This window comes from Ranitomeya variabilis, chromosome 1, assembly GCF_051348905.1.
Source record: "Ranitomeya variabilis isolate aRanVar5 chromosome 1, aRanVar5.hap1, whole genome shotgun sequence".
NCBI lineage: Eukaryota > Metazoa > Chordata > Amphibia > Anura > Dendrobatidae > Ranitomeya > Ranitomeya variabilis.
In genome coordinates, this window is record NC_135232.1 from 977,279,497 (window position 1) to 977,291,177 (window position 11,681).

General features: G+C 41.9%; 1 protein-coding gene across 1 annotated transcript; it reads right to left on the bottom strand.

Annotated features, from left to right (window-relative positions):
• Positions 1-9,103: 9,103 nt before the first annotated feature.
• Positions 9,104-11,295, bottom strand: LOC143781915 (uncharacterized). The gene is made up of 3 exons (XM_077268886.1): positions 11,157-11,295; positions 10,916-11,063; positions 9,104-10,836 (listed from the first exon to the last, which is right to left on the bottom strand). Exon 3 carries the CDS (start codon positions 10,812-10,814, stop codon positions 10,182-10,184), a length of 633 nt encoding a protein of 210 aa, XP_077125001.1. The 5' UTR covers positions 10,815-10,836; positions 10,916-11,063; positions 11,157-11,295; the 3' UTR covers positions 9,104-10,181.
• Positions 11,296-11,681: the final 386 nt, after the last annotated feature.

The window sequence follows — 11,681 nt, forward strand, 5'->3', positions numbered from 1 at the left end:
GTAAATGTCATAATGAACAGCATCCAAATAGAATCCATTTTTGGAGCTTCAAAGTAAAAGCAAGCTTTAAAACTATCCATCAAAAAAGATTTTACAGTGCAAACTACATACATTATTAAATGGATCTCTTAGATCTGAGGATACTAGTGTACTTACTTTAAAAACCCACATCAGAATGGCTATAGCACCCTGATATTAAAATGAGAATTATATTGGCTCAGCTAAAGCGTTAGCTCCTGAGTTCAAGTGTATTCAATCTCACTGATCACTATAAGATCTCAACAGGTGGAGGAAAACGTAGGACATGTTCACATGATTAATATTTGGTGAGTTTTTATCTCAGTGTTTGTAAGCCAAAACCAGGAGTGGAACAGTCACAGAAGATGTATATTGGTAGTCCCCAGAACCCCCACGAGGGAAACATGTGTCATTGCCATGTCAGGTGTTCCTCTCAGGAAAGGTATCATTCTGCCGAAAAGCATTACTGCGCATGTGTCCGCGCACTATGTCCCGGAAGTATTTCGCTGTGTTGCGGGACATAGTGCGTGGGCGCATGCGCAGTAATGCTTTTCGGATTTGCCCGCAGTTGGGCAAAGCATACTGCGCATGCGCGACCGAAGATTGCATTGCGCACGCGCCAACTATGGAGCACACGTACTCTAATTCACTAACAATTTGCGGACAACAGGGACGGATGGGGTGGAGAAATGAAGATGAAACGCCGCCCATCGGACCGGTAAAAAGTCATTTAAATATCCCGCCAATTCGAGGTGACAGGTTCCCTTTAAGCGCATCTTATCAGCTGTATCAACACCCCCTTTGGTTGCATTATAAAATGTAATTATTTCCGTTTTTTTGTGCATTAGACCCAGGATCGATGGCATCATCATCATGAAGAATTACATTTATGTTTTTCTGCGGTACATAGTAAACCAAAACCTTTCCATTATTGAATGAAAACATACTGCTGAACTGTTTTCTCCTTTTCACTTACAACCTGTGGTGGCAATTATTTTTTATTTTTTCTTACAGTACCTACATATGAAAGATTGTGCATTTTCAGGTAATCAATCAGATCACAATTTGAAAACCAATTGTCAGCTATTATATTGCGACCGATCCAAATAAGGGCCCCAAAGTTCCACCAAACATTGGCGACTTGCCCTATAAGCTCCTGCAAGGTATAAAAATTAAAAAAAAAGCCCTCAGTTCTATTTCATCAGTGAGCTCGATGATTGTGTTGCAACTTGCAGATGAACTTGTCCTTTATAATGTCTATATATTGATTTGTGTATGTGACAATTAATGATGAACGAATTGGTTAGGAAAACGATCGGCAAACATAAATTCGGCACGAATATGGCACACTCGGATTCGTGATCGAAAACATGAGCAAAATGTTATAAAATCAGATAAAATTGGTAACATTCAGTAAAAAGTGCGGGAAAATATTTGCGTTGCCACAAATGTATTTTCAGCACTTTAGCAACGATAAGGGTGGTGTGTCTTGAGTGTGTGGCACGTGTTTGATGAGGGTAGGGGGTTTTCAGAACTCAGAGGAGCGGCGTTCATGTAAACAGTCTTTTTTTTTCCTAATTTTATGTGTGCACATTTCAGCTTGCCAATCAGTGCGTAGGAAACACCCACAATGTCCTGACACAATGGCTTGTGTCATTGGCTGCTGAAATCACATGTTTCTCGCCATATAAATAGCGGACATCTTGTTTTATCACGATTTTGACACTGAAACAGCGCAGAGAAGCTGCTCCTGGTGCTGGCACTGTTACCAGCAAGATTTTAGCTAGTTAGCTAGGCGGTTGTATATCAGTCAGATAATGTAGCCAGCTAGTGTCCATTGTGGCTGTTAAATTTACTTTCCAGCATTTTTTTTGCCACTACTGAGGTCCACAGACAAAGCCAGCAGGTCACATTTCATATAAGTGTGTTGTGCACGGCTTCTATTGTGCTCCATGCATGAGTATAGCATTCTAAATTAAAAAAAAATTCACTAGCTAAATGTGAACCAGCCTGCTGTATCCCATCTTTTCATTTTGTGCTGTGGTGATATGAAACTGTCTGCAGACCTAACACGCATTAAAAAAAAATATTTTTTCTGTTACTGAATGTGATAAAGCCCGCGGTATGCCATATTCTCTTGTTGTGGCAGTGATATGAACCTGTCTGCAGACCTAATGTGAATTTTAAAAAAATTATAATTTTTTCTGCTGCTAAATGCAAAACAGCCTGCTGTATCCCACGCTGTCATTTTGTGGCAGTGATATGAACCTATCTGCAGACCTAATGCGCATTTTTAAAAAAATATACAATTTTTTCTGTTACTGAATGTGATACAGCCCGGTGTATCCTACATTGTCATGTTGTGGCGGTGATATTAACCTGTTTGCAGACCTAACACGCATTAAAACATTTTTTCGAATTTTTCTGTTGCTGAATGTGAAACAGCCTGCCGTACCCCACATAGTCATGCTGTGGCAGAGATATGAACCTGTCTGCAGATCTAATGCGCATACATTTTTTTTCTGTTGCTGAATGTGACAGTTTCGCAAGGGGTTAATAAACAATCAAGTAGGAAAAGGAGGTGCCCAAAATATATAATTTAAGGAATAGCAAAAAGGGACCTAAAACATAACATTTATTATGAACCATTAAAAATGCATGACACAACACACAAAGACAAACATATATATTAACCAACAGTTAACCAGACAATATTCTGATAAGACCAAAGACAAAGAAAAAAAAATTAGAGACAGACTAGTTCACTACTCTCCCACCACAGTCTCTATTCTGAAGACATCTAATAGGGCAAAGCAAGGGAACCAGATGCATAAATCCATAAAGGCATTAGTGCTTCTGTCAGAAAAACAGCACATATAAAGCAAAATAATCAGTAAAACTGATGATCACCCATGTTATGCTGTCACAGAGAGGAATACATAAATAAATAGAACGGTCTCACCAAGTCATGACGATGCTGCAATGAAAATGAGTCCCTCTCATTTACATTAGACAGAAATCCAATGGATCATTTCAGAATTCCATAGATTTTTTGTATTCAGGACCACCTCCCTACGCGTTTCATCCCAAGGGCAATCATCAGGGGACGGGGCAGTCAGTCTGTGGTCATGATGATGAAGTGCTCCGCCATTATTGGCATCTCAAAAGAGCCTCTCATGGATAGTTTACATAATGGCATCTCTTAAATAAAGTACTCATATCAGGGGTAAGGCCCATTCATCAGGTACCAGCTGGTCCACAACCACCCTGGAGTTTCATGTTCCAGGTGGAACACACGCTGAAGGAAGGCATGCAAGGGGTATGTAGACACCTCCACATTGCAGTTCCGGGACGCGTGCCGATGACTCAAAACAGTGAATCACTGAGGCGCACAGTGAAAGCCCCGGAACGCAAGCGGTGAAGGGGCGTGTACCTAATCTATGACCATTTCTGGTTAGGCGGCTCCAGCCTCTGACATCGAGGCATAACAGCGCATATCACCATATACTAGATGCTTAATTGCGCTTGCGTGCACATCGCATTGGTTGAATAGAAAAATTTGCCTACTTCAATATTTTTGCAGGCTATACAGCCACTACATCTGTAACAACCAGTCACATTAGAGACAAGCCATGTATTAGGTTGTGGTTCAGAAAAATGGCTATGCACTAACCGATCCTTAACCCTTTAAGCCCCAAAGGTGGTTTGCACGTTAATGACCGGGCCAATTTTTACAATTCTGACCACTCTCCCTTTATGAGGTTATAACTCTGGAATGCTTCAACAGATCCTGATGATTCTGACACTGTTTTCTCGTGACATATTGTACTTCATGATAGTGGTAAAATTTCTTTGATAAGACTAGCATTTATTTGTGAAAAAATGGAAATTTGGAGAAAATTTCGCAATTTTCCAACTTTTAATTTTTATGCCCTTAATTCACAGAGATATGTCACACAAAATACTTAATAAGTAACATTTCCCACATGTCTACCTTACATCAGCACAATTTTGGAACCAAATTTTTTTTTTGTTAAGGAGTTATAAGGGTTAAAAGTTGACCAGCAATTTCTCATTTTTGCAACACCATTTTTTTTTAGGGACCACATCTCATTTGAAGTCATTTTGAGGGGTCTATATGATAGAAAATAACCAAGTGTGACACCATTCTAAAAACTGCACCCCTCAAGGTGCTCAAAACCACATTCAAGAAGTTTATTAACCCTTCAGGTGTTTCACAGGAATTTTTGGAATGTTTAAATAAAAATGAACATTTAACTTTTTGTCACAAAAAAATTTATTCAGCTCCAATTTGTTTTATTTTACCAAGGGTAACAGGAGAAAATGGACCCCAAAAGTTGCACGGAAGAGCTTGGAAGGGAAGGAGCACTGTTTTACTTTTTCAACGCAGAGTTGGCTGGAATTGAGATCGGAAGCCATGTCGCGTTTGGAGAGTTCCTGATGTGCCTAAGCAGTGGAAACCCCCAATTTTAACTGAAACCCTAACCCTAGCCCCAACCCTAACCCTAGCCCTAACCCTAACACTAGCCCTAACCCTAACCCTAGCCCTAACCCTAGCCCTAACCCTAGCCATAACCCTAACCCTAGCCCTAACCGTAGCCCTAACCCTAGCCCTAATCCTAACCCTAGACCTAGCCCTAACCCTAGCTCTAGCCCTAACCCTTACCCTAGCCTTAACCCTAGCCCTAACCCTAGCCCTATCCCTAATAGGAAAATGGAAATAAATACATTTTTTTATTTTATTATTTTTCCCTAACTAAGGGGGTGATGAAGGGGGGTTTGATTTACTATTTATAGCATTTTTTAGAGGATTTTTATGATTGACAGCCGTCACACACTAAAAAATGCTTTTTATTGCAAAAAATAGTTTTTGCATCTCCACATTTTGAGAGCTATAATTTTTCCATATTTTGGTCCACAGAGTCATGTGAGGTCCTGTTTTTTGCGGGACGAGTTGACATTTTTTTGGTAACAGTTTCAGGCACGTGACATTTTTTGATCGCTTTTTATTCTGATTTTTGTGAGGCAAAATGACCAAAAACCAGCTATTCATGAATTTCTTTTTGGGGGGAGTTTATACCGTTTATACCGGTAAATGGTAATAAACGGTAGTATTTGGTGAGAATGGCATGGCAAACAGTGATAGGGCCCTGCTGTGGCTCAGATTTATCGACAATGTGTTTGTGGTTTGGAGAGGGACTGGAGAGTTTTTTTCAGAATTTGTCGGTAATTTGAATTCTAACGATCTTGGACTTACCTTTACATTTGAATGGGATCCCTTGAAACTTTCTTTTTTGGATGTAATGATTGAGCGGATGCTTGATGGCTCCCTAGGCACCAGTGTCCACAGGAAATCCACCGCCACAAATTCCCTTCTTAGATGGAAAGTGGACACCCTTTGGCCTTGAAAAAGGGCATCCCAAAAGGACAGTATATGAGAGTACGCAGGAACTGTTCGGACAATAATAATTTTGTGAGACAAGCACATGACCTCCGTAATAGATTCCAGGAGAGGGGTTAACCAGATTGCATTTTGCAAGTAGCCATTAATGAGGTTAAAAAGAAAGAAAGAACCAAACTTTTGACACCGGTTCCAACCAGAGAAGATGCATTCTCAGGTTTGCGCTTTATAACTACATTTAACAATGGTGCAAAGGATCTCTGGCAAATTTTGAACAAACACTGGCCGATATTGAAAATGGACCAGGATATTGGGGATTCTTTACCACCGTTTCCCCAGATTAAATTTCAGAGAGGTAGATCTATTAAGCATCGGTTAGTGCATAGTCATTTTTCTGAACCACAACCTAATACATGGCTGGTCTCTAATGTAACGCAAACGCAGGTGGTGAAAAAACGCATGTAAACGCTGAATTTTTTAGACACATGCGTTTTCTCATGCGTTAAAAAAAACACGGCGTTTTGACGCATTTACATGCGTTTTTTCCTGCGTTTGCGTTTTTGAAACGCATGCTGAGAAGTGTGTGACAGCTGACAATCATCAAAATTAGGGTTGAGCGAAACAGATCGGCCAATTTCAAAAGTCGCCGACTTTTGGCAAAGTCGGGTTTCTTTTTATATATACAGTATATATATATATATATATATATATATATATATATATATATCATTGAGACACATATATATATATTTATATTTACTTCAGCGCGATATAGCAGAAAAGCCGATTGCCGGCTTTTCATTTCTCCTGCCTAAACCCGACATGATATGAGACATGGTTTACATACAGTAAACCATGTCATATCCCCCTTTTTTTGCATATTCCACACTACTAATGTTAGTAGTGTGTATGTGCAAAATTTCGGCGCTGTAACTATTAAATTTAAGGGTTAAATCGCGGAAAAATTGGCGTGGGCTCCCGCGCAATTTTCTCCGCCAGAGTGGTAAAGCCAGTGACTGAGGGCAGATATTAATAGCCTGGAGAGGGTCCACGGTTATTGACATCTTACAGATGTGCCTTTTCTGGGGTGGCTGGGGGCAGATGTTTTTAGCCAGGGGGGGGCAATAACCGTAGACCCTCTCCAGGCTATTAATATCTGCCCTCAGTCACTGGCTTTACCACTCTGGCGGAGAAAATTGCGCAGAGCCCACACCAATATTTTCCGCGATTTAACCCTTAAATTTAATAGCTACAGCGCCGAAATTTTGCACATACACACTACTAACATTAGTAGTGTGGAATATGCAAAAAAAAAGGGGGAAATGACATGGTTTACTGTATGTAAACCATGTCTCATAATATGTCGGGTTTAGGCAGGAGAAATGATAATTGAATTACCGGCTTTAGGGTTAGGGGTAGGGTTAGGGGTAGGGTTAGGGGTAGGGTTAGGGTTTGGATCCCTTTATCACCTTGATGGTGGGGGGTGGCTTATCAGTGTGTATTCTTGTTTTTTTCTATTGAAACGCATGAGTTTAAAACGCAACCAAACGCATGTGCTTCAAAACGCATGCGTTTACATAGACAGCAATACGTTTTTTGCCGAAAAAAACGCCTCTAGAAATTGCTACATGTTGCATTTCTGCAACAAAACGCAAGCATAGAAAAGACGCATGCATCGTCAAACGCGGCAAAACGCATACAAAAAAACGCATGCGTTTTTAATGTTAAATATAGGAAAAAAACGCATGCGTTTTTTGGCGCTAAAACGCAGCGGCAAAAAACGCAAATGTGATACCAGCCTTAGAGACATCACGAGAAAAAGAGACACCCCGTTGGCAAGACATATGAATTCTGTCCATGGGGGTGATTTAACGGTAGTGAAATTTATGGGCATCGAAAAGGTCACAAAACCATCATGGGGTGGTGACTGGGATAAATTGATTCTTCAGAACGAGACAAGATGGATATACAAAATGGGTTCCATTCACCCAGCAGGACTGAATTAGCAACTTTCCTTTGTCTCTTTTCTATGAAGATGTGAGGGCCTTAATAGGGGTTTCCAGTAAGGGAGAGCCGTCGTCGAGTGGGGGCGCCACTGCGCAGGTCTAGGGTGCCAACCTCCGCTGTCAGGCAGGGCGTATGTAATATAGGAAAGATATTAGGGTAATTTGTAGATTTTTGTAACTCCCTTTTTTTCCTATTCCTCTTCTTTATTGTGGCGGTGAGATTGAAATCCTGTTTGGAGACTGGTGCCTCGGCTAGCCATATGGTTTAAATCCCTCTTTCTTCACCATCCTCCTTGAATGTCCTTGTTCCTTTGTGACTGAGTTTATATGTTTATGTCGTATATGAGAAGCCAGCCAAAATACTCTTTATTTCATACTGATTATATTAGCTACTTTCACACACAGCATATTTGCTGCGTATTTTTACGCGCGCGTATTTTGCTGCTGCTTTACCTGCGTTTTTTTACGCAGGCAAAAAACGCAGCTGCTTTCACACACTGCGTTTTTTGCTGCGTTTTTTGCTGCGTTTTTTGCAGCTGCGTTTTTTTCAGCATTGTGTACTGAAATTAAAGTTTGTTTGAAAAAAAAAAAGGGGGAAAAAAAAAAGAGTCATTGAGGTCATTTCCTGTCTTTATGACTCAGAATACAATACACACTGGAGTTAACACTGGAGTTTTCCGGTACTCCACATTGTTTGCTGTACGTTATTCCTGACACTCCTGTGAGTTCTTCTACCATAGATATACACTCACCGGCCACTTTATTAGGTACACCATGCTAGTAACGGGTTGGACCCCTTTTGCCTTCAGAACTGCCTCAATTCTTCGTGGCATAGATTCAACAAGGTGCTGGAAGCATTCCTCAGAGATTTTGGTCCATATTGACATGATGGCATCACACAGTTGCCGCAGATTTGTCGGCTGCACATCCCAAAGATGCTCCATACAAGGCAGGATGGATCCATGCTTTCATGTTGTTTACGCCAAATTCTGACCCTACCATCCGAATGTCGCAGCAGAAATAGAGACTCATCAGACCAAGCAACGTTTTTCCAGTCTTCTACTGTCCAATTTCGATGAGCTTGTACAAATTGTAGCCTCAGTTTCCTGTTCTTAGCTGAAAGGAGTGGTACCCGGTGTGGTCTTCTGCTGCTGTAGCCCATCTGCCTCAAAGTTCGACGCACTGTGCATTCAGAGATGCTCTTAGGCCTACCTTGGTTGTAACGGGTGGCGATTTGAGTCACTGTTGCCTTTCTATCAGCTCGAACCAGTCTGCCCATTCTCCTCTGACCTCTGGCATCAACAAGGCATTTCCGCCCACAGAACTGCCGCTCACTGTATTTTTTTTCTTTTTCGGACCATTCTCTGTAAACCCTAGAGATGGTTGTGCGTGAAAATCCCAGTAGATCAGCAGTTTCTGAAATACTCAGACCAGCCCTTCTGGCACCAACAACCATGCCACGTTCAAAGGCACTCAAATCACCTTTCTTCCCCATACTGATGCTCGGTTTGAACTGCAGGAGATTGTCTTGACCATGTCTACATGCCTAAATGCACTGAGTTGCCGCCATGTGATTGGCTGATTAGAAATTAAGTGTTAACAAGAAGTTGGACAGGTGTACCTAATAAAGTGGCCAGTGAGTGTAGAGTGCCTTCTATTCAGCAGTTCCCCTCGTAGTATATCTGATTTCTAGGGGGTGTCCTCTATTCATGGCAAGTGGGTGTTATGTAATGTGTATTTTTTGCCATGGTCGACAAATCAAAGAAGCAGACTACATCATAGTTAAAAGTTCAAATATTTATTTGTAGTAACTGTCAAAATTGAAAAACTTTTCTAATAAAATTGAGAATAGAATGATTTGTTGTTTTTTTTTGTTATTAACAAAATTCAACACGTAAACACTGTAAACATCCCCAAAATGGGATTATAAACCTGTGGATGTCCAAGTCCACTCATTAATTGCCGCCAGGAGGGCATGCTTCCAGCTTTCATTAGTATTGCGCAAGGCCCTTTCCTCGTCACCACTGACGGTGAGTCATTCGGCACTTGCGCAACACTTATCAGAGCTGGAAACATGCCCTCTTGGCGGAAACTGAGGAGTGGACTTGGACATCATGGCGTTTTAAACATGAAAAGCAACATTATGCCTACTGGTCCTCATATAGGCTTTGTGAATATGAGTAGTAGCTCCAGTCTGGATAACATCCCCAAAATGGGATTATAAACCTGTGGATGTCCAAGTCCACTCATTAATTGCCGCCAGGAGGGCATGCTTCCAGCTTTCATTAGTATTGCGCAAGGCCCTTTCCTCGTCACCACTGACGGTGAGTCATTCGGCACTTGCGCAACACTTATCAGAGCTGGAAACATGCCCTCTTGGCGGAAACTGAGGAGTGGACTTGGACATCATGGCGTTTTAAACATGAAAAGCAACATTATGCCTACTGGTCCTCATATAGGCTTTGTGAATATGAGTAGTAGCTCCAGTCTGGATAACATCCCCAAAATGGGATTATAAACCTGTGGATGTCCAAGTCCACTCATTAATTGCCGCCAGGAGGGCATGCTTCCAGCTTTCATTAGTATTGCGCAAGGCCCTTTCCTCGTCACCACTGACGGTGAGTCATTCGGCACTTGCGCAACACTAATCAGAGCTGGAAACATGCCCTCTTGGCGGAAACTGAGGAGTGGACTTGGACATCATGGCGTTTTAAACATGAAAAGCAACATTATGCCTACTGGTCCTCATATAGGCTTTGTGAATATGAGTAGTAGCTCCAGTCTGGATGGTGTTCTTCAGACTGGGCTACTACTCTGGATGTTGGTGCACCTGCAGCAGCACTTGGAGCAGATGGCAGAGGTCTATTGAATGCTGCTGCAGGTGCAAGAGGAGTCGGCGTCGGTGGATGCCAGATGTGGTTTAGTGAACAAACCATTTCTTCAAAGGTTGGATTTATATGCGGATACTTCTTAAAACATGTCACCGCCATTGAAATATACGTCATGCAGGAGTCCTGGACCTCGGGGGACAGAGTACGCATTCTGGAAGCTAGAGTGGTTCCATATGCTGAGAATTGATCCTCTTCAGGTTGGCGATCAATTAGAGAAATTGCCCTTGCCAAGGCAGCCGTCTCCTCATCCTCCTTTGAAGAGCCTCTTTTCCTCTTCCTCTGTGTTGAGGCTGGAGGTGGAGGTGGTGTTGGTGGCGGTGGTGGCGGCGGCGATGCCAATGAACTAGTCTCGGAGAGGGGCAGATCATCATTTTGGGTAGAAGGGTCAGGCCTTGGCTCATTTGGAAGAGAGCTGGTAGCAGGCTGTGAAGCATGTTCATACACTGGAGTTGTTGCTGTGGCCGGGATTTCGGTCATCGGCTGGACATTGCCTATGGTTCTGTAAAGAGAAACATCAAAACAATAGTTTTAATACATTTTATTTTCTATTCAAAATTAAAGACGTTACTGATACTTACGGTCGGTAATGTAGACTGCCGCTTAAAAATTGGAGTTCCTGTTCAAAACGCCCTTGAGAAGCAGGTGCCGCAGAGCCACTTGGTGCTTCTGACCGTGACCGTGTAAATCTGTCCCTCACCGACCTCCAGCGGGTTCTCAAGGCTGAAACTAAAAAGTGAAAAATTGAACCTATTAATATACTATTCAACTACATACAGACAAGAAATTCAAAAATACTCCTCCAAAATGGAAAATATTTACCAATTTCTTTTTGCCGCTCCTTTGTGTATGACTCGTACAGGGGATAGAGGGTGACACAGACCTTGTGCCAGGAAGCAGTTTTTGTATATTTGTTGGAAAACTCCCGGCACCCCTTATCCCAAAGACATGGGAAGTTTTGAACCTAAAAAAGGTAAAACATTAACTACTAGTTATACACACAAAATTTGACAAACTTGATAGAGGCAGAAAAAGTAACACAGGCTGCTGAGGAATGACAACCCCAACTGCTTGTTATTACCTTCACACGCATACGGGACACACACGCACAGGGGACACACACGCACAGGGGACAGAAAATCCGGTGAAGAGCGTTTTTTTTAATAAATATTTTGCTAGGTTTAAAACTAAATTGGAAATAAATAGGGATTCAACGCAGGGCGCAGAGAACGCAGCAAGTTGCGTATCTAAGTGCCACGTATCACGTATTTCGGTGCCACGTGCCAAGTATTTAAGTGCCACGTGCCACATATTTCAGTGCCACGTGCCACGTATTTCAGGGCCACG

Excerpts from the sequence above, each read along its gene's own strand:
- LOC143781915 (XM_077268886.1), bottom strand. The coding sequence starts at position 10,814 with ATGACCGAAATCCCGGCCACAGCAACAACTCCAGTGTATGAACATGCT.